This window comes from Aulonocara sp. 'chitande type north' Nkhata Bay, linkage group LG22 (assembly GCF_057382095.1).
Source record: "Aulonocara sp. 'chitande type north' Nkhata Bay isolate Kocher_YH1m ecotype deep benthic linkage group LG22, A_spYH_male_GT1.1, whole genome shotgun sequence".
NCBI lineage: Eukaryota > Metazoa > Chordata > Actinopteri > Cichliformes > Cichlidae > Aulonocara > Aulonocara sp. 'chitande type north' Nkhata Bay.
The window spans coordinates 8,311,444-8,333,741 of NC_141364.1; the positions used below are offsets into that span (position 1 = coordinate 8,311,444).

Below are 22,298 nucleotides of genomic sequence, written 5' to 3' on the forward strand. Positions count from 1 at the left end.
GTAGGACTCCAACTTTTCCCTATTCTCATCCCCTGTGCACTTATGCCATAGCCTTGTACCAGTAGCCTCAACACCTGACGTGAGTCTTGCTAGTCCAGGCAACTTCAGTTATATATCTGCCATTCATGTACCGAGGTAGGCTTTGGGGGGGCTTAACCTACAGCAAGCTGGACTTTGGTTTGGTAGCACAGGAACAAGCTCCAGCTGTGTAAAGAAGCCCCTGAGCAACCCAGCACATAACAGCAGGGTGCAAGAAGCTAGCAAGATTACATGCTTCCAGATACAGGCGGACAAACTCTGATGATGGCTAACCAACTGGGCTCAGTAGTGGTGAACAACCAGAGGAAGATGGCTGTGGTGTTAGATGTAGCTATACAAAGTGCTAGCAATATCAAGAAGAAGGAGCACGAGAACCTTGAGAAATACCAAGAGCTGAGAAAGTAGCTGGAGAAGATGTGAAGGGTGAAGGCAACAGTGGTCACCGTGGTAATCAAAGCCCTCGGTCAGTGACCCCCAAACTGAGCGAGCGACTCCGGCAGATCACAGGAATGTCATCCAAGATCTCTAACAGGAACAGCAAACAGTGCGGCACTAGGAACAGCAAAAACCTCAAGCTCCTAGGCCTCTGGTAGAGGACGTGAGCGTGGAGGATAAAGACTCGCCTGCATGGCAATTGTGTAATTTTTTTTCATTATATATAAAAAAGAAATTATAACTTATATAAATTATAAAATGTAGAGAAACTCTCTGAATTAAGTCTATTGTCTATGGAATACCAGCACTTTTCCCAATTTCGAACTTCTTCATCTCTGGTCAATTCAGGATGTAGTTCATTAACTATTTTTTAACCAGAGATGAAGAGAGGGCAGCCGCTGCAAAAAGCAGGAAGGACGGCTGTAGGGAAAGAGGGATTCGCTGAGCCTCCAAACCAACATGGAGGGAAGTGTCCCTCTGAGTTTCCTGAGCGATGCTTCGGCTTCTTTAATATCCCCCTGGCTTGGATAGATGCCGAGGTAACCGTGTTACATCATAATTCTACTGAAGACCTTTAGAAATTACTCAGAAATCCATTATTTTTATTATTTATAAAAGTAACTTAAGCGTGCAGTTACCATTGAGGTCTGAGGCACTGTGTTTGCCTGTGATGTGTCTGCTTTTGCAGAAATATTGTTGGTCGTTTGGTGCCAACCTCGCCTCCATCCATGAATGGGATGAGTATGATTTCGTAATAAAGTTCATGGAAGAAATGGGATACAATGGTCCGGCGTGGATTGGCGCCTTTGATGCTGTCAGGGTAATGTAAAATGCAATTAATTGTTATTACAGCAGAACATTTATGCTAAAGAATGAATGTCTCCCTGCTTGTTGTAAATGCGTGCCGTGACTGTTGTTATGATTTTATTTTTACAGCTGAATTCTTCTTACATTGCTTGACGCTGCTTGTCGTTTTTGTTTTTTACAGTTTGGAGATTGGCTATGGAGTGATGGTTCAGTATCCATGCCATTTCCCCGTTACTTGCTAAATGACTGGAATAAATTGGGACATTGCCTCACAATAGGTTCAGGTAACGTGACTAAATCAAGTGACTACAGAAATGCATGTATGTATTTTGAAATATAAAGCAGAATGGTCACTCTTCTTGTTTTCTTATCAGATTACCCCACACCGAAACGTCCTGGTTGTGAAGAGAGGCTTCCTTTCATTTGTGCATTTAGACCAGGGCTGTGTTAAGCACTTACCTGCAATCAATCACATGAAACCAAAATCTAAAATTCCTTTCCTTATTTGCAAAATAAAAGTGGTTTCTCTTCAATCATAGCTCAGTTCTGTTTTATTTATTTATTTATTTCTCTTCGTGCATTGCCCCGGGATACATCAGCATAATACGTATATGAATGTCATGGGTACAAAGCAGGGTTGATACAGTCTCATATATGAATCGGGTCTGCTTTTTATTTTCATAAAATGTCGACTGTTTGATGAGGTCTTCTCTCATGGTACCCCCGGTATAGATCAGTGTCATCAGCATACAGCAGGGTCTTTACATCAGGATAAACAGAAGGACATGATATGATCTAAACAACACACCCAATAACACTTTGCCTTGTGGCTTCCCTCATGGTTAATGTACTCCTAGACCCAGTGCCAAGCCTGGTTAAATGGTGAAGGCTGCATCAGGAAGGGCATCCAGTATACAATCTTTCCCAAATCAAACATCCAAAATCACAGTATTTCTCTACCAGACCAGATGGAGCCCTGATTAACAACAACTGCCTCCTGTGCTATTGGCTAATAGTATGCCAGTGGAAACGGTGATATTGTTGACACTTAAATGTAGAGACTATGACTGGTTAAGAGAGAGAGCAGGATGATATGACATGGAGAAGGAAGGTAGATGTGTGAAAAAAGACCAAGAGGAAGAGAAACAAGGCTGGGAGCGTTAGAAGTAGATTTAAGGTGTTCTATCATGCTGTAGATAGGAAGAAAATGGGGTAGAGTTAATCTTGAAGGAAGAGCATGTTAGTAATGTTCTGGAGGTACAGAGAGAGTCAGACAGGAGTTTGAAACTAAAAAATTGAAGGGCTGATGTCAGTGTATATGCCCCACAGATTGGATATCAATTAAGAGAAAGAAAAATTCTGGAGTAAGTTGGATGAAGTGATAGAGATTGTAAAATGTAGCTAGGCAGCATCAGATGATAGTCTGTCGGACAACTTTAGAAATCCAAAAGAAGAAGTGGGTGAAGACAGAGTCAAGGATTAAATGGTGGAAGTACAAGAAAGGAGAATGTTGAGAACTCTTCTAAACCACTCTCTGAGGTGTTTGAAACATCCTCTGGACAGAGGAAAGAAAATAAGGAGACTTGGTGATGTAATGAGGAAGTGCAGGAAAGTTTTCAAAGGAAAACAGCAAAGAAAAAGTAGGATAGTCAGGAAGATGCATAAAGTTGACAGGAGTACTGAGAGGCGCCATGTACAACAAAGAGAGAGGAGGAAAAACAAAGGCTTAAAAATCAGAATACCTTTATAATCCCTAAGGAAATTATGTGAAAATTAGAGTAAGTTGTATCGGAGGCAGGACATTAAGGAAAGAGAAAAAGACTTCCATTAATTGGGTGGGCTTTTGTTTTACAGATTGAAACCAAGCATAAAATGAAATAAAAAATCACAACTATAATAACTCAGGTGTATCACAACGTCACTCGTTCGGGGCTAGATAGTTATATTATCTCTGGATGAACGTGAAGCTCCGCCCCGGTCCAGCAGGGGGCGCTGCTGGTCTCGTCGCATTTCAAAGCTTAGATAAAAGCCTCCGCAGCTTCCTTTAGCACATTAAAAAAAAGAGATAACGACAAAGGAGCGAAGGCAGAGCCGCATCTCGAAGGTAAAACCACAGAAAAAAATCTTCCTGTTAGGGACCTGTTATTTATTCTGGCGTATTTTAATCCGGATTTGTACTCAACACTGCTTCGTCTTTAGTATAAAAACACCGCACAGCTCTGTAACTCGCGATCACGTGTAATATCAGCTTCCCTAGCTAGCTCAGCTAACAGGGTTAGCAAGGCGGCCCCGGCTGAGGAGAGGCCCGCTGGCGGTGATGACGGTTTTCAGCTGTTTATTTAACATTTTGTCAGGAAAACAATACAAAGTCAGTGGCATCAGTTAGTTATTAGTAACCTGTTAGAGGCTCTCTCCTCGGTCGTCGAGGGTAGCTGCTGTTAACGATCTTTAAAGGACTGAAAGTTGTGATGATTTGACGCCTTTACTTTACCATCTTAGTAACGCCCCCCAGGCAGTTATGTTTGAAGTGATAAGTAAATCAAGTTTGGTTGTTGGTCCCCGGGACCATAAAATCTGTGTTGATGCGTTTGGAATCGCTGTATAATTCAAATCGTTTAAAATGTGTGAAAAGTTGTATCTGCAGTCGCATCCAGACACTGCTACAGCAAGTCACCTGAGAGATTATTTTTGAGTAGATATATAATATATTTATGTTATAACGACTAACCTGCCTACATTTTCGATGATTATATCAGTAACTCTTCTTACTACTGACACCGTAGTACTGCAGTCACATCATCTAGTTGATCTTCTGAGGGTACGTGAGGTCACATAGTCCGGTTTCAAGCTTCGGTCAGTTCCTCTCGCATTCAGTGATCCTTCTTCTATCGCATTTGGGGTGATGATATCTCTCCCTTGCCGTAGCACGTGTGTTGTACCTTGTCAATCTCTAGCTGTGAGAGCATAGGGGGGTCTAACCTAGGTGGGAATCAAACGTGCAACTCCCGCTCCAAAGGCGTGAAGACCATCCGACTCTGCTAGATCAAACACACCTGGTGACCCCACAATAATAAAGGTCCGCTCAAGAAGAGATTGTGGCTGCTGGATCACTTTGACAATTAAAGAAGTCCGTAATCATATAATACAAATGTTTATTTCTGAAAGGTAAAATCTGGCACTTATACAGAACTTTATGGAAAAAGTTGACAAAGTAAATTTTTACAAATGTATTACAGCTATGCCACAAACATTTCAGTCAAGCTCCCTTCACCAGAGAGTAATTCAGTGTGCCAATAATCCAAATCAGTTTGATTTTAAGCCTTTATTGTCTGAAGAAATAAACTCTTAACATGTGGTTTTCAGATCCCTGAAGATACTTCGTTTAATGCAAAAGAAATGCACGACTATAAGGTAGGTTCTTGCGCCGTTATAACTTGTTGCCGGTCGTTCCTGCAGGTTGAAGCTGAGGGCCATGGCTCGTGGGCAGCAGAAGATTCAGTCCCAGCAGAAGAACGCCAAGAAGGCAGCAGAGAAGAAGAAATCTCAGGGCGCTGACCAGAAGACTGCAGCCAAGGCCGCCCTGGTCCACACCTGCCCTGTCTGCCGGGTAAGAAACAGCCACAGCTTCTGCCGAAGCTCGCAGAGGCCTTTCACCTTTGTTTTTAAAATGTTGATGCTTCATATTTTAAGATGTTAAAACAACCAGTCAGCAGCTGCATACGTCATGTGGCTGGGTTTGTGCATGTGAGAGACGAGGGAAACTCTTTAGAGCAGTGATTCTCACCAGCACTGTAGAGATGTAAGACAGGTTTGTCTGTATGCACTAATTTCAGTAATTGTCATAGGTTCAAGTTAATTGCATGGAGTTTATCGTAATGGTCACATAAATATCTCTGTTAAGTGCAACCAGGGCCAGAGATGGAAAAGGTCAGAGGTCATTTAGCTGGGTTTTTAAAATGTAGCTGTTCTGCTTACAGAGTCTGAAGTGATTGAAAGTGGAAAGTAGTTTGCATCCACTTTGGTAATTATTCAGCTGATGGCCACAGATTAGGTACGTTTGAACTTTCTTACCTCCTCAGGTTCATGTGCACATGTGAATTATTAAAGAGCAGGTGGATCAGTCCAGATGTTACACCTTTTTTTTTTTGTTTAAAGGGTGTCATTTGACATCTTCCACTGTTAGGCTGTAGCTACAAGCTGCGACAGTCTCAGATGTTAATAACTTGTTAGCAGGATTGATTTTACATGAATTTTAGACAAGATTTTTTTTTTTGTACTGGAAGCTTTTTGGCTTCTGTTTGTTGTCTAATGTTAACCAATCATGGGAAGGCTTTACCTGCAGGTAAATGGTCTATGTGGAAAGCAAGAGAAACACAGTGGCTGAAATTAACTGTAGAAATTTGTCAGCTTAGCTTTTTAAAATCTGCATCCTAGTTTGAACTGTAAACACTGAAACACAAGACAGGAAACCAGGCTTGACTATCTTTCTGCCATCAGCACCGGAAACCCCAAAACTTTGAATTTCCCCCAGAGGCTCAGTCAGATGATAGCTGATAGTTTCAAACATTGTTAAACTCACAGTGCTGGTTGGTGCATTTTCGGTTAAGTATTCTTTAAGGGCTTTGCCCCCAGTCAGCAAACACAAAGTGGTCTGAAACACGTAAGAAAATAGTTTATCTGATAAAGATTTTCCTGGATCAGAATCCAAGTACAGTAAGCTTAACATACTTGGGTTAAGTAAGGCTGCTGTTGCCTTACTTAACCTGCTGTGCCAGGGGAAGTGAAGCCCTGTTAATGGTTGGAATGAGACCTTTTTGGTGTTTTGTTTCTCATGCTTTTACTGTCCTCCTCCTTTCAGACACAGATGCCCGACCCCAAAACCTTCAAGCAGCACTTTGAGAGCAAACATCCCAAGTCCCCCATGCCCCCCGAGCTTGCGGATGTTCAGGCATAAAGGACTGCTGACTGGACCTGAATCTGGGTGAGTAGTACCTGTAGTGTTTTAAAAAAAAACAGTGTTTCCCACTCTCCAGGTTTCAAATTTAGACCAGAATTTGCTCTGCCAGGTTGCTTACTGGTCAGATTTGTGTTGTATGATGTTGGATGCACTACAAGTCCTCCTCGGACTGCAGCTGGCGTCGGTAGTCCTCGTTTCTGCTTTGGAGACCGGCTGTGAGTTGACGGGACACTCCAGTTGGAACCGAAAGCAGATTGAGAACTTTCTTGATTCTGTTTAAATTAATATTGGAGTGAAACTACACAGCAAACATGAGGAAACTGTGTTTAAACTGTAAACATGACCCCACAAACTGTTGCTTACAGATACACAATGACTACGGATTAAACATCGACTCGCGGCACCTGAAGGACGTTGGCGACGAACGCTGGGACCTCTCAGAATTCACGGACATCGGGTTGGGAAGGCGGGACGGGGCGGATGTGTGTATGTGCTGTGTACGTACATGTTTGTGTAAGAGAAAACAGTAATGATGGGGCAGGCGTACACCAGCAGCCCAATTTTATATTTATTGTGTACAACTACCTTGTTATCCCAAGTTGGGGAGGGGGGGGGAAGCAGAACCAGCAAGATTATCTGTCTGCTTACACTGAATCAAAATTGTGACTAATGACGGGGATCTGGAAAAGCTTCAATAGGATGTAAAATAAAATTTCTGAATGTGTGTCTACCTGACAGCCGGTTCTATTGAAACGGTGTCGTCCAATGAGGCGACGGCACATTCACTTCACTCCCACATGGACGTGGCTCTGCTGTCGGGTCAACTCTTCAGCTCTGATTTTTCTTTCTCTCCCCAAAAAAAAATCCCAAAATCGGCTCCTTAAGGCGACTAAACGTTTCCTTTAACTTCCTGTCTGTATGGTCGGACTCCACGGCTTTGCCTCCTCCATGCTGCTGCTGCTCCACAGGTGTCCACACTCGGTAACACCTTACAACAGTACCTCACGTTAACCACACAGCAAGTCTATAACGCACTCTTTTTCAAATCTCTTCCACTTGGACTTCTCAGTGTCATCCTTCTTGGCAATAACACCCCCCATCTTTGTCCCGCCTCAGTTAAAGCAGGAGTTGTTCTGTAAACCAAACACGCAGCTCTGTGCTCAGCGATGCTTTCAGCTGTAGTTTGAAGAAGCTGTACGTAGCCCCAAAGGACTGAGAGAGAAATCATTTAGTTCCGAAACTGCAAAAGATAAGAGTTAAGGATTTTCTTTTTGGGTCTTCTTTAAATCACTAGCAAGCAAAAATAATTTGTTTTCACTGTAACTTTTTTTTTTTACCCTTTTCAATAAATTGAAAAATGTATTTAATGTGATCTGTCTGCTCAGATGCCTTTTATTCTGCATGAGAATCGTTTTTGTTTTTAAATCAATACAGTTAGTTTGTGTGTGTATTACTCAGACTGTGACTATTAACTGTCTTTAACTCAGACTTGCTACTTCAAGCTAACATATAAAGAGGTTAAGTTAAAAGTTTGGGATGGATTTGCATGAAATTTTGTTTTAGAGGCGATGATTTCAAGACCATTTAGAAAATATCAACTAATCTGGATCCGGACTCAAAGCGAGGTGTGGAGCAGTCTTGGTCTGCTCCTGCTGAAATAAATGCAGTCTATTTAATTTAACATGAGTATGCAGATATTTATAGACAATAGAAGAGTTCTGGTAATAGACATGTTCTGGTTTGAATTATTAGTCTGAATAATGTTAATTGGACAGTCATGTGATCAGAGAGACACTGGTGACAATAACAGGTGTGACTCTGTAATTCTAGCAAGACTTAACAGCTTTTTAAGCTTAATATATTTACGCATTTGCAGCACTAACTAAATACAGGTAAATTCTCATGGTTGTTGGTGAGATACAGCTCAACAGTTTACTTATATAAAACATGCCTTCAGGATAAAATCTGTGTTATTGTTAAAGAATCGGAGAAACCGCAGAGCTCCAATTTGATTTTCGAGCAAACATAACGTGCTCCAGACCAGCTACATGTTCAGCGTAAGTCACAGTTGTGATTTAGCCTTGCTAAAAGCAGCACTCACTGTTCCTCCACAGATTTACCAGGGTTCAGTCTAGAACCCGGTCCTCACATTTTCACCATAAAATAATTTATGATTGGAGCACTGATGTTCTCGGCTTTGGGAGTGGCTACTGCAAATACTCCAGTACACCCTACTGTTTCCACACCGGGTGGAATATTGCAGCTGTGTGCAGGACTGCTTATACATAAATGTGAAGGCACTTCCTCCGTGGAAAGCTCGTCTCTTCTGTCCTCCAGATGCATTTAAGGACTTGAGACATCCAGGCGTCAGGCTGATTTCCAGGTTTTACTTTCACACCTGTTGAGACTCTGGTTTCACAGCAGCTGGCTTCAGATTGGACTCAGGTTACAACATGTTTGCATTTCACTTTAGTGGAATAACTAGGATTTGCTTAAAACTTGCAAAAATAAAATTAGATTATTTACACGCCTCAATCTCAAACTGATAATAAATGTACTGTTTATTTTATATTAACTGAATACAGTTTAATAATCTCTTCATATAGATTTTTCTTATAACAACAGTAGTGCTGTCAGTTAACAAAACCAAAAAAAATTATCAGGCATCACTGATGGATTTCCTACCATCTAAAATCATCTGCCTTCATGAGAATTTAAACCTTTCTGTAGTAAACTAAAGTCTGTGGTTTGATGCTGATAGATTAGCTTTTTTCAATTTGAAAATGTATCAAAATAAGAGAAATGCCCAAACATTTGCTCGTAACTTCCCTGAAGAAGCTAAGCGATGTTCAATGTGTACATTTATGCCATTTCTGCAATGTAATCGTGCGCCGCGAATCGATTGTTTTTGTGAAGCCAAAGAGTCTCGGAAAATGCTGAAACACTGACAAAGGAGAAATCTGCGAACTTTAACTCTGAAAAACGGGACCATTCAGACCTGCTGGATGAGATTTGTTGGTCCATCATCATCCAAACTGTTCATGTTTCTGCAGCGTCTGGAAAAATAAATCACCCTTTATACATTTTCTTCTAAGCGGGGCCTCGGCCACTCATAGACAGCCGCAGGTCTTGACCACCATGTTGCGATGCTTTTTGAGGATGACGTTGTTGTTGTCGTCGTAGAACAGGACGGAGATTGGGCTGAGCTTCGTGGGGGCGCAGCACGCTTTGGGGACCTCGTCAGGCTTCAGGATGTGAACCTGCCAGAGCAGAGTGAAATACAGTTAATGCTGTTATACTAAAGTATGTTTTAGATATGTAACAGAGAAGGGACAAAAGTAAAGTCTATTATAATATTTAGGTATGTTGTAATCAGGTGTTTACAGGAGTTAGAGTCTGTTGGCAAGTTTTAAGGACTTTTATTTTACCAAGCTGTCCAACTGAGACCCAGATCTGTTCTGCAAGAGAAGCTGGTCAGTGTGGCAACCATACAGACTCACAATATTACCCTTTCTTCATGGTACCCATCCCTCGAGCCTTTCTCCATTTGAAGCAATGAATTATCAGAGATTGTAACATCTGGTCCTCTTACTGAATCAGTTCGTGTTTCTTTTGTTATTTCAGTTAAATTAATAAAATAAAAGGAAATGCTCCTAACTGAAAAGATCCATTTCATACACTCCAAATTTGTCCAAACACTGAGTGATCATATAAAAAACAATTTGGATGTAATTAATGACCAGAACATTTGTGATTTTCCTTCCTGCAGCGCAACAATTACCCACAACTAAAGAAAAACAGCCACATGCCTCCTTCACCACATTTATTACAGTGTGTAAATTCACAAACCAGCTACAAGTGCAGATCTTTCTGTAAAGTTTCTGCAATGTTTGTTAAAATAAAAACACTTCAGATCTGAAATCCCACATAAAAAAGAATGACCTGAAAAAGTAGTTCAGCTCTAAAAGAATGCAGTAAGAGACTGCAGAGGCGCAATGATAATATATCATAGGCACAAAAGTAGAGGCCACAAATCCACACCTGCGCAAACCCAGATGTATGCATCAGCGGTACTCAGTAGTGTTCAGGAGTTTACCCAGTGGCACATTCGGATGCAGGAGCTGGGACTGAACCATCAGTCGCCTCAGTGGGGTTAAGGTCTGGCTCTGTGATGGCCAATATGTGTTTGAAATGTTCCTCAATGATTCCGTCAGGGAAGCAAAAATCCACTGATGGAATAAACATGGTTGCTCATGATACTCAGGTGGTCAGCTGACCTCATTTTTTGGAAACGTGTTAAAAATGCACAATGTTGTTTTTGTTGGTCGAGTAGTGCGTACACACATCACCATGACACACATCAAGCCAACAGGAGCAACAAATTGACTGAGATTACTACACGAGGGGCCCGCGGGGAAAGGTAACAAGCTTCACGGTGTTTATTTTATCTGTATCTGTATTCTGACATGGCCGAGGTCAGGATGTGATTGACTCGTGTGTACTGACCACTTGCTGGATGAGGGCGTGGTTGGTGGCGTTCATGCAGGCGCCCAGAGGATAAAAGCACTCTCCATCACAGTAGTACGCCGAGTATCCAGTAGGAGCCAAAACCCAGTCCTGAGCACAAAGACACAATTATAGTTTATGATACAGAAGCTACAAGTTTTATCTAATCTATAAAGAAATGTCACGTATGAGAGCGACACATGAGACGTTATATCAAAGATGATTTAACTTTTATAGGTCACTAGTAAACAGATGATTAACATAACGAGTACTGGACTGACCTTCCAGCCCAGATCGCTGAAGCTGACGTAGAGTTCGTGCTTTTTACAGGGCTGACCTCTGTTTTCAGAATTACGTTCTGAAGGAACAACAGAAAAAAAGGTGAAAATTATTTGCACGATAAAACAACGAGTTAAAGGTTTCAACACGGTCATCAGTAAGGCCTGTAATCCCAGCGTGTGATTGGCCGGAGCCTGACCTTTGAAGTTGGGGACTGGGAGGTCGTATTTGGGTTTCTTCCTGCGGGGATGAGGTTTAACGGCTCGCGGCGGCCGACACGGGACCTGGTTCTCCCTGAAGAAGGTGACCATGAAAGGCTGCTTGGAGCGAGGGCCCCTCCGACCCACCAACCCAATCCACCCTCCAGCCAAGGAGCGGTCTGAAAGAAAAGTGTCTCGTTATATAAAACATATAAAGGTAAAGAAGCTGGCTAATAATTATGGAGACCTTGATACAGGGTGTTGACCTCCTGAGGCCACACCCTCCCTCATTACATAAATACACATCACCTGATCTGCTTAAGTCCAATAAGCGTTTAAGTTTTTACAGCTTGGAGTTGGAAAATATACATAATAATTGTGATATGGTCAAAATACTCCCTACTCACCAAGCCCAGTATAAGATAAATACGGATTATTTTGAACTGACTCATGCAAAGCTACACTTGAGGAGTCCAAGGGTGAAGATATGGAGCTGGAAATGAAAGTAACATGACCTGTTTAAGTATTTTCCACTGATTAAAACCACAGGGCAGGAAAGCAGGAGATAGTTGGAGGTTACAACCATATAAGGCGAATTAATGGATCTAATGGCACTGATAGAAATGAGCATCGGTGTTGGGCCCAGAGGCGGACCCACCTTCTTCTGTCTCTACGTAGAGACGTATGCCCATGTTGCTGCGGGGGTGGACGAGCCAGTGGTTGGAGGCTGAGGTGACGTCAAAAGCCAGCCAGCCCTCCTGCCCTGCAGGTACCGACTGCATGTCCAACAGCACCAGCTCTGGCTCTCTGCAGGAAGAGGACGTATAGAAATTTAGAATTTAGAAGAACAGCTTGGTGGTTTCACATATTTTGATTGAGCATACAATCACCAAAATTAACTATATGGTCAAAGGTCTTTTGATCTTTTAGTTGTTTTACACTTTACGTAAAAATCTCTGCAAGGTTAGGATCTGAATGCTTCTTCCAGCTCTGGTGTTTTTCTCCAGCACACGCAAGTAAACTTTATCAGTCTAGACAATCGTAAACACTCGAGTCAGCCTGTATTTATCAGTTTGACAGATGACGTCCTTTACGGCTGTTATAAACAAGACTTCAGATGGTCTTATTTTCACAGACTGCAGCCAGGCTCGCGATCTCTGAATCTGTGTTTTCAGTGTTGCTTTGATCTGATTTGACCTGCTGATTTCATATAAGGTTATCGGTCTAGCTTTGTGTTTGAACCAGTTAGTGTAAAAACAAAGTAGGGCTGAGGCACAGGGGGGGGGGGGTGTTTATAGGCTTATACCCATAAATTTAAAACAACATAAAGACGCTAAAGACAGGCTAAAGCGTCAGAAGGCCTAAAGCTGGCCGTGTGGGACTAAAATCAAGTAACTGAGACCAAGACTGAGAAGGAGAACTACCGTAAAGGAAGAAAGACATAAAAGTGAGAGGAAACCTCTGTCTATTCTCTCGTTTGATCTCGTAGACGGAGATGTGCAGCGTTCGGTTTGCCCTCTGACCCACCGTCAGCGTCTTATAGATACGAAACTCTGCCGCAGTCACCGTCTCACCCTTGGGGAGAGGGGTGAGGTCAAAACGAAACTCCTTCCAGTAGGGACGAGGCTGCAGGAGGTCACGCTCCTGCTCCACTGCACACGGAAAGAAAGAATAGGGGAGATTCATCAGCATGGCTTTTCAGAAGGAACAGATTTGTTTGAGAACTTTAAATAGAGTTAGATTGTAAACATTTAGATGATTTGACAGTAATGCTGAAGTATTTCAAGCATACATTCTGGAAGATGGAGGCACAGATGCTCAAGCATCATTCCTGGTCAGTGCATGCTGGTCCTGCACATTCATACAAGTTTGTAAATGAGGGCAGTTTCTTTCAGAACACCAGAATAAAGCAAACAATCAAAGAAAAAAAGGATAAACTAAATAATGCGATAAACAAAAACAAAAAAAACTCAAACAAGGGGAAAAAAAGCTACCAGGTGAAGGTTTTTGGACCAACACCAGTCGCTGTCGGTGCCAACATCAGATTACAAACTGTTCCTGTTGTGCAAAGAACTGGGGGAAAATGGTTTCATCCAACCAGATCTGAACGGTTTGTCTGAGGAGTTTTAGTTAACAGCAGATGAAAGAGGAGAAAATGTGTGTAACTGTGGAGCATAAAGGAGCAACAAAAGTGAAGAAGAGGAGCAGCAGTGAGCTCATCAGGAAATGAGTCAGAGAAAAGGACAGAGGGAAACAGTGATGAAAGAACTATTCACATCTTTGTAACACAAGTAAAAGATCAGACAGAAAGGTGATCATTACAATTTATTCCTCATTATTTTTATTAATGATAATTTACTGCTGTAGCTGCAAAATGTAAAAGACAATTTAAACTACTGTAAAGTGCAAAAAAATAAAACAAATAACTATTATATCCTTCACACAGAAAAATCATACCAACTAACTGCACCCGAGAAGCAGAACTCAAGCAAACATTTCCCCCAAATGTATAAAAGACCGACGTGTTTCTGTTCGTAAGGTCGCAGTTTTAAAATTGCATTCTTTTATTGCCCACCAGGGGGCGACAGCGCTGCCTGCAGCTCCGTCTCGCCGTGACCCGATGACTCATCGGCTCAGTTGCCAATGGTGATTCCGTGATAAAGGAGGGTCATCCAGGGACTGTCAATTACAAATCAGGTGACTGCTCCCACCTTTTGTGGCCTGCACTACAGGCTGCACGTCGTAAACACATTCTTCTTAAAGGTTTCAACTATTTTTTCCTTCATAGTATTAAATAAATAAGCTGTTCGGTTCTGTCATTTATTCTTCTAGCGAGGAACAAGCGCTTCAAAATCATATAAACACTGGAAAATACAGAAAAAAGACAAATAATTACAGGATAATGTTGTTTACTGTAGTTTGAATACAGTAAACACCGGTCATCCTCAACATTAATCTGAGGTCATCATATCTTTTGAGCACTTTCGTTTGTGAGCTAGGACAGTAATTAAAACTCGGTCTGATGTATCTTGTGGATACTCAAAAAGCCTTTGTTGAGTTCTTTAATTGGACAAAGTCTTTCTAGAAGCAGGCCCCGAGAGTCTGCAGCCACCCTGAGAGTGATCTAAGTTAACTAGAACCAGTCAGGTCGAATAAATACTGGTTAAAACTTTGCTCGGAAACACACCCTTTAAGAGCTTTTCCTCCCCCTGAAAGTTCAACTTCTCCCTCCATCTTCCCTGACATGACTTTTATTTACTTTATTTTTTAATCTTTAGTTTTATTTTGTTTGTATTCATTTGGCTTTTTAAGATTCATTCGATCTGCAACAGTGTGCCATGATCCTGGGCTTTGCAGCACAGCGTTGTTCTGAAATTAGATTATTTATGTTACTTCACCTGTCGGTGATTTTGTAACTGACGGCGATCAGCGAGTTTAACAGCTTCAAACCAGGAAGATTCGAACTTACAGTTTTTTCCTGGTTGCTTTGCTGTGTGAAGTCCTTTTAAAGCATAGCAGTTTTTCTCTATGAAATGCGTTAGCTTTATTTCTTCATGCAAGTCCTCACATGCACACCTGTTCTGCACTTTCTCAGCACAAAATCAAAGTATTTATCCAAGTACATGCTCCCGGGATCGCCTAGTGCCGACATTTATGACCGTTGTTATGATTTTTGTCATATTTTTTAAATCATAAAAATGTTTCTTGAATTTATCAGTTTACTTCACTCATAAAATGATCAATAATCACAAAGCAACGATTGAGTAAAATGCAACTGATTTATAAAATGAAATGTTTATTTATTCAAACTTGTATAAAATGAAAATTTACCAATCAAGTACAATTCATTTGATCAGATTCCAATAAATTACATTTTTACATATATTGGGGGAAAATGCCAGTTTTTAAAACTCACAGATTAAGTTGCAAAGACTCACTTTTAGTTTAGATTTGGGGATGGACAGTAAACCCTGATCAGAAGATCTACTGGTAACATTTGACTGTTTGGCTTTACAAACACAAACGGAGCCATTACGAGATTTACTGTATAAACTATAATGGTAGCTATAAATGACCACACTTGGTGACTTGAGGGTTCAGCTGAGGTGCCCTGCTGAAGGGCACATCAGGAGCTGCTGAGAACATGCGAGCATGAAAAGTCCTTCAGGGTTTGATCGTGACTCACAGGAGGAAACCCGAAACATGACACGAGGTGGAAAATGCAACTGAGGCCTGAATCTGTAAACGCAGAGGTGAGCAAGTGAACACACGCCCTCATACATCAGCACAGCGAGTGTGTGTGTGTGTGTGTGTGTGTGTGTGTGTGTGTGTGTTTGGGGTTTGGTCTACACACACACACGCACACAGAGCATGTTAAATAGAGATACTCAGCAGAGGACACCCCTCATGGGTTGGGCGTGCGCATATCAGCACACACACACACACACACACACACACACACACACACACACTGCAGCAGTAATTAGAGACACTTAGTGCTCTGAACCGCAGCAGCTGCTCCGCACACACACCACTAATTGCAGCCCTGCCTGGTATTTTTAGTGTCGCTCCCTCCACAGCAGTATTTTCATCTCAATTCAGACCGTTGGCTTTTTTTGTGTGTCAGTGGGCCTTTAATTCTAACCAGCTGTGTCTTCCCATTACATATGCACAGACACACACACGCTCGCCTGTTTCATTCAGCTTACACGAACCACACGCACTGATTCGATTAGTTATTCGAGGAGCTGCTAAATATATTTGGTGTGTGGTTGGATGCTTCGTCTTTTTGTTGTGTGAAAGTTCACACACTCAGCCTGAGGTCTTTATTTCCTGCACGATATCTCGAATGTTCTCTGTTCGCCTGATGTGTTTTAGCCGCCCTTTTAAGTACGTTCAGTGAAGTTTTAAAGGTTTTCTCCAAAGGAAACTCTGTCCTGAGCTGTAGGTGATTATTAAAGATATGAGTCACCTCTGTTTACGAAATCGTGCTGCTTTGGGAGATGACACGCTATGCTTCTGCAGCGCCGACTGATAAATTTCAGGGTGCTTTTTCTTTTCCGTAGCAGAGCAGATTTATGTTTTGTTTCTGAAAAAGCAAACCTCTCATTTGAGGCAGTTCATTAGAGACCCCGAGCAGAGAGGGGGTGACGTTTCCCACGGTGAACTGGGTGCAGATCACCATCGAGCAGGAGGAAGGAAACCATCGGGAAGAGGATGTTTAATGTTCAGGCTCGGACAGATAGGCATCAGCGGGGCTGCGCTGTCGTGTTGGTGGACGCATAAACATCCACACACGGAGGCCAAGAGGCAACTTTCAGCAGTATATTGTTTTCGGTATTAAATGTTATGAATTTTCTTAATGGATTAGTTTTTTGTTTGGGCTGCAAAATGTTAGAAAACACTGAAAATTCCAAATCAGTTTTTCATTTCTGTTCAGCTTCACTTTCCTTTCTCTGAACTGTATAAACATGTTTAGGGTCAGTTTAGTGTGTACATGCTGGGTGGTCACTGTCAGGGCCATGTCAGTTAACATATAGTACAATATAAACACAATCTTCCTCATGCTGGTCGTGTTGCAACATTTAACCAAACTGCATTAGTATTTTTTTAACCACATAGTATCATTTATTCCCATAAAATCTATAAAAATGTTTTTGTTTGCTTGCTTCTTAAATAATATAGTTGCTTAGAACCTTTGTTGGTGATGGTAAACTACATGAACTCATGTAGTTTACATGAACACTTTCTTGGTGATGCTCTGTTTTTGTCCCCTATTAATTGACCTCCATCGAGTTCACGCTAACCAACATTTCTCACCATAATTAAAAGATGGGCATAATGAGTGTGAGCATCTGTTTTTAAAAACGACATCATGAGAGAGAGAGAGAGTGCAGTGACTTTTCAATCACACTGTAAACAGCTGCAAACCTGCTTTATTGACCTTTTTTATTGTAAAGGGGACATAATTTACCAAATTGACATCATGTAATATTCGATGAGACTTTAATTTAATGATCTTGACCATAAACGTATCAGGAAAGTGTTTACTGGGGTCATAAATAAAGCCAGAAGCACGGTGGTTTTACAACCCAGTCTTCAGCAACAAGGGGAGTCGCCCCCTGCTGTCCATTAGAAAAAAATGCAGGTTTAAGACATGCTCTCTTCCACAGCATGTCTTTTATCCTGTCTTCCTTCTCTCACCCCAAGTTTCTTCCTGTTAACCGGGAGTTTTTTCTCCCCACTGTCGCCAAAGTGCTTGCTGATAGGGGCTCAAATGATTGTTGGGTTTCTCTCTGTATGTATTATTGTAGGGTCTACCTTACAATATAAAGCGCCTTGAGATGACTGTTGTTGTGATTTGGTGCTGCATAAATAAAACTGAATTGAACTGAATTAAGGCTCAACCCAGCAAAATGTCTGAACTAAACTAAAAATAACAATAAACTTAATTTCATATGCAACTACAGTTAACACTATATTTTAATGATAATTACTAACTTCCTGCTTGAACGTATTGAAGATTATGCCCAGTTAATCCATGCAGCCATTATTAATGAAAGCTGAGTAAAATGATCTAAACAAAGGACATTAAATACGTGGATCTGCTTCAGAGTGTGGATAAGAAGCAGCCAATAAAGGGTTTAATTCAGCCCACTGGGTGGTTGAAAAGTTTTATATGAAGAGAGGTTTACTTAAAATATACTTCTTAGTGGCTCATAGTCCGTTTCTGTCATGTCAAAGCTGTCTTACAGATAAATACTCAAAGTATGGCAGGCCTTTATAGCTGACAGATCTGCAAAGGAACTGTGGTGAGGTGTTTGACTTCCATAATAATGTTTCTGTGTGATTTCGACTGAGTGTGGAGAAACAGACATTTCAGGCTGTTTCATTCTGAACAGATGGTTCAGGATGTATTTCTTTACACCAAAGGGAAACAGACTGGAGATGTTTTAGGTTGTTACGGTGTTTTGGTGGTCTGGACCACATGTTCAGACAATCCCTAAATTTTGATTGGCTGCAGTTTACAAAAGTCCACATAAATCTGCTAAGACACGAGCTGAAACAGAGATGTGAGGATCTATGAATGAGTTCCTGCTGAAGCCCAAAGATGATCAGCAGGCAGAAGAGCAGCTGAAGTTTGTGACCATTCCTTCACATCATCAATGCCAAACGTTTCACCTGCATAGTTTGTGTGTGTTTAAATCAACAAACACTTTGCATGCACCAGGTTTAGTTTTTTCACCCTACTTAATGTTAAATTGGGCTATTTGTGCCCTCAGAGCTAAAATTAGTTTGATGCCCCTGATTTGGACAGATTTTCACCTCTTACTTTAAACATCAAAGTCCTTCATCTAATATCAGGGGAGCAGCAGGGGACTGAGGCTGGTGGATTTTAGGAACCATGAACTGAAACGTAAACCTACCAATAAAAATCTGTTGTACTGACAGCGGGTTTAATCCGCTCTGCTGGGGGGAGAGTTAGAGGAAACTACATGAGACTAAAAATTATGGCACTGTCAGAGTCATCAAGCTCACACACTGTGTAATTTCATTCCTCTGAGTTTGCGTTTTGTAGCCAAACCACAAAAAGGCAAAAACTGTCCTGTCATTCAAACCTGATGATAAACAGCGTTCCTCTCTTTAAGCTATAAGGAGCAGTCCAAAGCTTAGACCGTTTAGTGATGCCAGATGAGAAGACCGATGCCACAGCTTTACCTACAGATGTTAGAGAATGAAAACTGGAGGGGGAAACATCTGGGCTGGTTCAGTTTCAAGGTAATAAAATCTACTTGATGCCAACTGTGACCCTAATTATTACCAATTAACACTTTAGATCTTGTTTGTTTAATGGCTATAATAAAACGAAACTCAAACCTAGAGATGCACCAACATATCAGCAAAACACTGCCATTGGTTTTGTTGGTAATTCGATCACAGTTACTGCGATGAAGACTTTAAAATGATTCAGTTATTTTTCTTGAAATTTCTTTGTTTCTTTGACATGGGAGAAATATGAAGACAAACAAAACAGAAAGACAACTTCAGAAAACTGGCACATCTATCAGTTACATTTTTCCTGTAAATATCTAAAGAGGCTGAAGCTCCAGAAACACTCGTGGCTTTCACCGGGGTCAAGAAACATCAGTACCTGCTGAGAATGACATTTCCTGGTTTTAAATGTCTCGCAAGTCTTGCTTTCACAAACATTTACCTGACCGTTTCATAAAGCCAGTTCTACTGGCCTTTTTGATTCTAATGAGGACCATAATTTACAAAGTGAACATCGCGTTGTATTAAGTAGGACTTCAAATTAGAAACTGAGAACATTAAATCATCAGGAAAATGTTTCTTGAAGTCAGAAATCAGGTGAAAAGTAGGGCTGTTTATCTATAGACTTCTACAGTAAGCAGAGGAGTCGCCCCCTGCTGGGCATATGAAAGAATGCCAGTCAAAGACACTTCCAGACCTGGACGTTAGGTGCATATTTTATATATCAGCTACGGTTATATTAAACGATTAAAGGTACATTTTGTAAGTACTCGCTGCAGAATTTAACTAAAATGTTTACCACCAGGGGGCAGCATTTTACACAATTTTCCCTCAGGTTTTACATCACACCAGGCTGCCATTGTGCAATTTCTCATTGACTTACATGTTATATAAAGGTGACGCTGATTCACTGCACCATCTTGTGGTACAAATTGGTATTACACAAAAGAAAAGCTACACCTGGTAACGCTTCACCCAGTCGCTGATGTTTTGGACATAAAGTCATTGTGTTGATTGCCTTAGTTTTAGGAAAACAAGTACCTTTAACAGTTTTATGACTCACCCAGGTTGACGAAACTCATCACCGTGTCAGCCTCGCTGACTACCGTCCCCAGCGGCGGTGTGTGCGTGCTGAGGGTCGGCAGGGCCCCGCGGTTGACCTGAGGAGTCCCTTTAGATGACCCCTTGAAAGGTGTACTTGCAATAATCTCATTGCCTTCATCCTCATCAACCGACATGGCGTGGTACAGGTCCAGCATGAAGAGCGGCGCAGAGGATGGCGGTCGCAGCGGAGGATGGGGTCTTGGTCTCCCCGGGAGACCCAGGATGGTCAGGATCTCCTTCTGCATCTCCTTCTTCTCTCGTCCACTAAGCTTCCGGAAGCTGGAGGGGACCACGGCCTCGGCCTGCTGGCTCCACAGCGAGAGGGAGAGCAGGAGCAGCAGGGAGAGGAGGAGCAGGGTCCAGGGGTGGATGGCGGACGTGGATCTGGCGCTCCCCGTGTGCGTCCGTGTCATCTTGGTGAAAAGGCAGGAGAGGCTGTAAGAGACGGCCGAGGCCATGACTGTAGTCTGCCCCCGATTCTTCTCAAAGTTTCCCCTCACAAATAATCCACTTCCCTCCTCGCGTCCTCTCTCACCTCCACCAGTGTGACCAGCCTGACCACCACAGAGTGCCTTCTGCTCGCTCCTGTTTGTGCCCCGACTGCTTCAGAGTCACCACAGACAAATACAACCTTGATTTATGCCCAATGTGTTTAGAAAACAGCTGCCTCTGGACAGGATGTGTTTACAGCCTTAAACTGCCTGTTTATCCCTCCCTGCCTCCCTCTTCTACCTTCTCTAATCTCCTCTCATCCACTTCTCCCTCACCTCTCAGCCGTGGAGCAGGAGAAGCAGAGATAATGAGAGTGAGAGCATAATTACAAGCTTTTCAGATGTGTTTTGGATATAGACAAACAATGCCCCTATGGAAGATTGCTCGAGGCTTTGAAGTTGTAAACTTGCAGGATGGAAAGCAATTTCAGTGATGAGCAGGTGCTGCAGAAATTGGAGTGAAACCGGAGAGCTGTATCATCAGGTTAGCTCCGACTTTTTCTCCACCGCACAAGGAAATGAAGCTCGCACCTGCAGTGAGCCAAAGATTAACCCGGGATACCTCACGAGGACCATCTGCTGACGAAAAATAACTTCTGGAAACTTTTATCCAGTCTTCCGTGAGCACTTATTCATTCATTCAAGGCCGCTCGCCTCCCACACGTCTCTGGGGTGCCAGATGTCTCTCTTAATCCACTTTATAAAAATTGTTTCCTGACTGTAAATCCTTGAGAGGGGTGAGAGGTTTCTCCTGCAGTCCTTCGCTCAGCGTGAGCTGTGCAGCGCTCTGAGTGTTTGAAGCCTGAACAGTTGTTCAAGACCAGAAGGGAGTTTCCCTCCCAGCCTCTGCCTCTCCTCCTCTTTCAAGTCCTAAAACTTCTCTCTTGTCCTGCTTACATCTCGTCAACCTCCCCTCCCAGTGGTCTCTTTGGGAGACCTCATCTCTCTCCTCCTTACCTCCACCCATCTATCTTTTCGTCCTCTTATGACTGCTTCCTTTCATTGCTACTCCGCTTTAAGTGTCTGGCTGCCAGCTGCCTTGTTTAATGCTAAAGCATCTCTGTTCGCTCGGTGAGTCAGAAGTCAGGAAGTCAGGGAGAAGCATTTCTTTACACATGTAACCCTGCACAGAGATGCCAAACTGACGGAAAGGTCGTAAAATAATAATATCAAGACAAAAAGGCAACGTTTAAAAAAATAAACCTTTTTAGAAGTTAGCAACAAGTTAACTTTAAATACACCTGCGAATAAAATGATACCCTATTTTAGTTTTCACTGATGGATTCTGGGGTTTTTTTTGGCTCTTTTTCAACAAAAACAACGGATGAATAATGACTGTAAATGAAAGTGCCAAAAACCGCATTTCCTCTCATGGCCACGTGAGGCCGGCTCTACAAACTCAAACTAAAAACTGTATAAAATCAAAGCTTCTCAGTCATCCAGGCTATGGTTGTCTTAAATGGTTAAAATGATGGCAGCTGGACAACTTTGTGGTTCATGAAGACGTCTCACCTCTCGTCCAAGAGATTTACAACCTGATGGAGAATCGTAAGGGCGTGGGAGGTGGTCCTGAGGGTCGTTGGCCCACCCTGTAATCTTCTGAGTCATTAGGAGTCACACGACCCAAGGCCAACCTGGCACCTAAAGGAGAAAGGACACTCGTTAGAGGATGCTAATCTTCACAGTTTGGACCAAGAAGGCAGATAG

General features: G+C 42.1%; 3 protein-coding genes across 4 annotated transcripts; 2 read left to right on the forward strand and 1 right to left on the reverse strand.

The window, feature by feature from the left end:
* Positions 1 to 267: 267 nt before the first annotated feature.
* LOC147303433 (dromaiocalcin-2-like) lies at positions 268 to 1,828 on the forward strand. Its single transcript, XM_086280969.1, has 4 exons — positions 268 to 1,013; positions 1,163 to 1,294; positions 1,463 to 1,565; positions 1,656 to 1,828. Exons 1-4 carry the CDS (start codon positions 855 to 857, stop codon positions 1,730 to 1,732), a joined length of 471 nt encoding a protein of 156 aa, XP_086137095.1. The 5' UTR covers positions 268 to 854; the 3' UTR covers positions 1,733 to 1,828.
* A 1,411-nt stretch (positions 1,829 to 3,239) lies between these two features.
* On the forward strand, positions 3,240 to 7,610 carry LOC147303434 (transcriptional regulator ZNF706). Of its 2 annotated transcripts, none has more exons than XM_086280596.1 (4): positions 3,240 to 3,385; positions 4,738 to 4,888; positions 6,140 to 6,262; positions 6,604 to 7,610. In XM_086280596.1, exons 2-3 carry the CDS (start codon positions 4,754 to 4,756, stop codon positions 6,233 to 6,235), a joined length of 231 nt encoding a protein of 76 aa, XP_086136722.1. In that variant the 5' UTR covers positions 3,240 to 3,385; positions 4,738 to 4,753; the 3' UTR covers positions 6,236 to 6,262; positions 6,604 to 7,610. The 2 variants fall into 2 exon arrangements, with proteins under 2 accessions (XP_086136722.1, XP_086136724.1); XM_086280598.1 differs by having other exon boundaries at positions 3,327 to 3,385; positions 4,645 to 4,888.
* A 1,019-nt stretch (positions 7,611 to 8,629) lies between these two features.
* On the reverse strand, positions 8,630 to 21,422 carry bmp8a (bone morphogenetic protein 8a). Its single transcript, XM_086280321.1, has 7 exons — positions 20,060 to 21,422; positions 12,683 to 12,875; positions 11,882 to 12,030; positions 11,223 to 11,402; positions 11,026 to 11,102; positions 10,745 to 10,855; positions 8,630 to 9,498 (listed from the first exon to the last, which is right to left on the reverse strand). The coding sequence occupies exons 1-7, from the start codon at positions 20,556 to 20,558 to the stop codon at positions 9,349 to 9,351; spliced, it is 1,359 nt and encodes a 452-aa protein (XP_086136447.1). The 5' UTR covers positions 20,559 to 21,422; the 3' UTR covers positions 8,630 to 9,348.
* Between the last annotated feature and the right edge of the window lie 876 nt (positions 21,423 to 22,298).

Excerpts from the sequence above, each read along its gene's own strand:
- LOC147303433 (XM_086280969.1), top strand. The coding sequence starts at position 855 with ATGAAGAGAGGGCAGCCGCTGCAAAAAGCAGGAAGGACGGCTGTAGGG. Across the intron at positions 1,295-1,462 it reads GCGCCTTTGATGCTGTCAGG|TTTGGAGATTGGCTATGGAG; the intron begins GTAATGTAAAAT and ends TGTTTTTTACAG. Across the intron at positions 1,566-1,655 it reads TTGCCTCACAATAGGTTCAG|ATTACCCCACACCGAAACGT; the intron begins GTAACGTGACTA and ends TTTTCTTATCAG.
- LOC147303434 (XM_086280596.1), top strand. The coding sequence starts at position 4,754 with ATGGCTCGTGGGCAGCAGAAGATTCAGTCCCAGCAGAAGAACGCCAAG. Across the intron at positions 4,889-6,139 it reads ACACCTGCCCTGTCTGCCGG|ACACAGATGCCCGACCCCAA; the intron begins GTAAGAAACAGC and ends TCCTCCTTTCAG.
- bmp8a (XM_086280321.1), bottom strand. The coding sequence starts at position 20,558 with ATGGCCTCGGCCGTCTCTTACAGCCTCTCCTGCCTTTTCACCAAGATG. Across the intron at positions 11,103-11,222 it reads CCCAGTCCCCAACTTCAAAG|AACGTAATTCTGAAAACAGA; the intron begins GTCAGGCTCCGG and ends TTGTTCCTTCAG. Across the intron at positions 9,499-10,744 it reads ACGCCCTCATCCAGCAAGTG|GTTCACATCCTGAAGCCTGA; the intron begins GTCAGTACACAC and ends CTGCTCTGGCAG.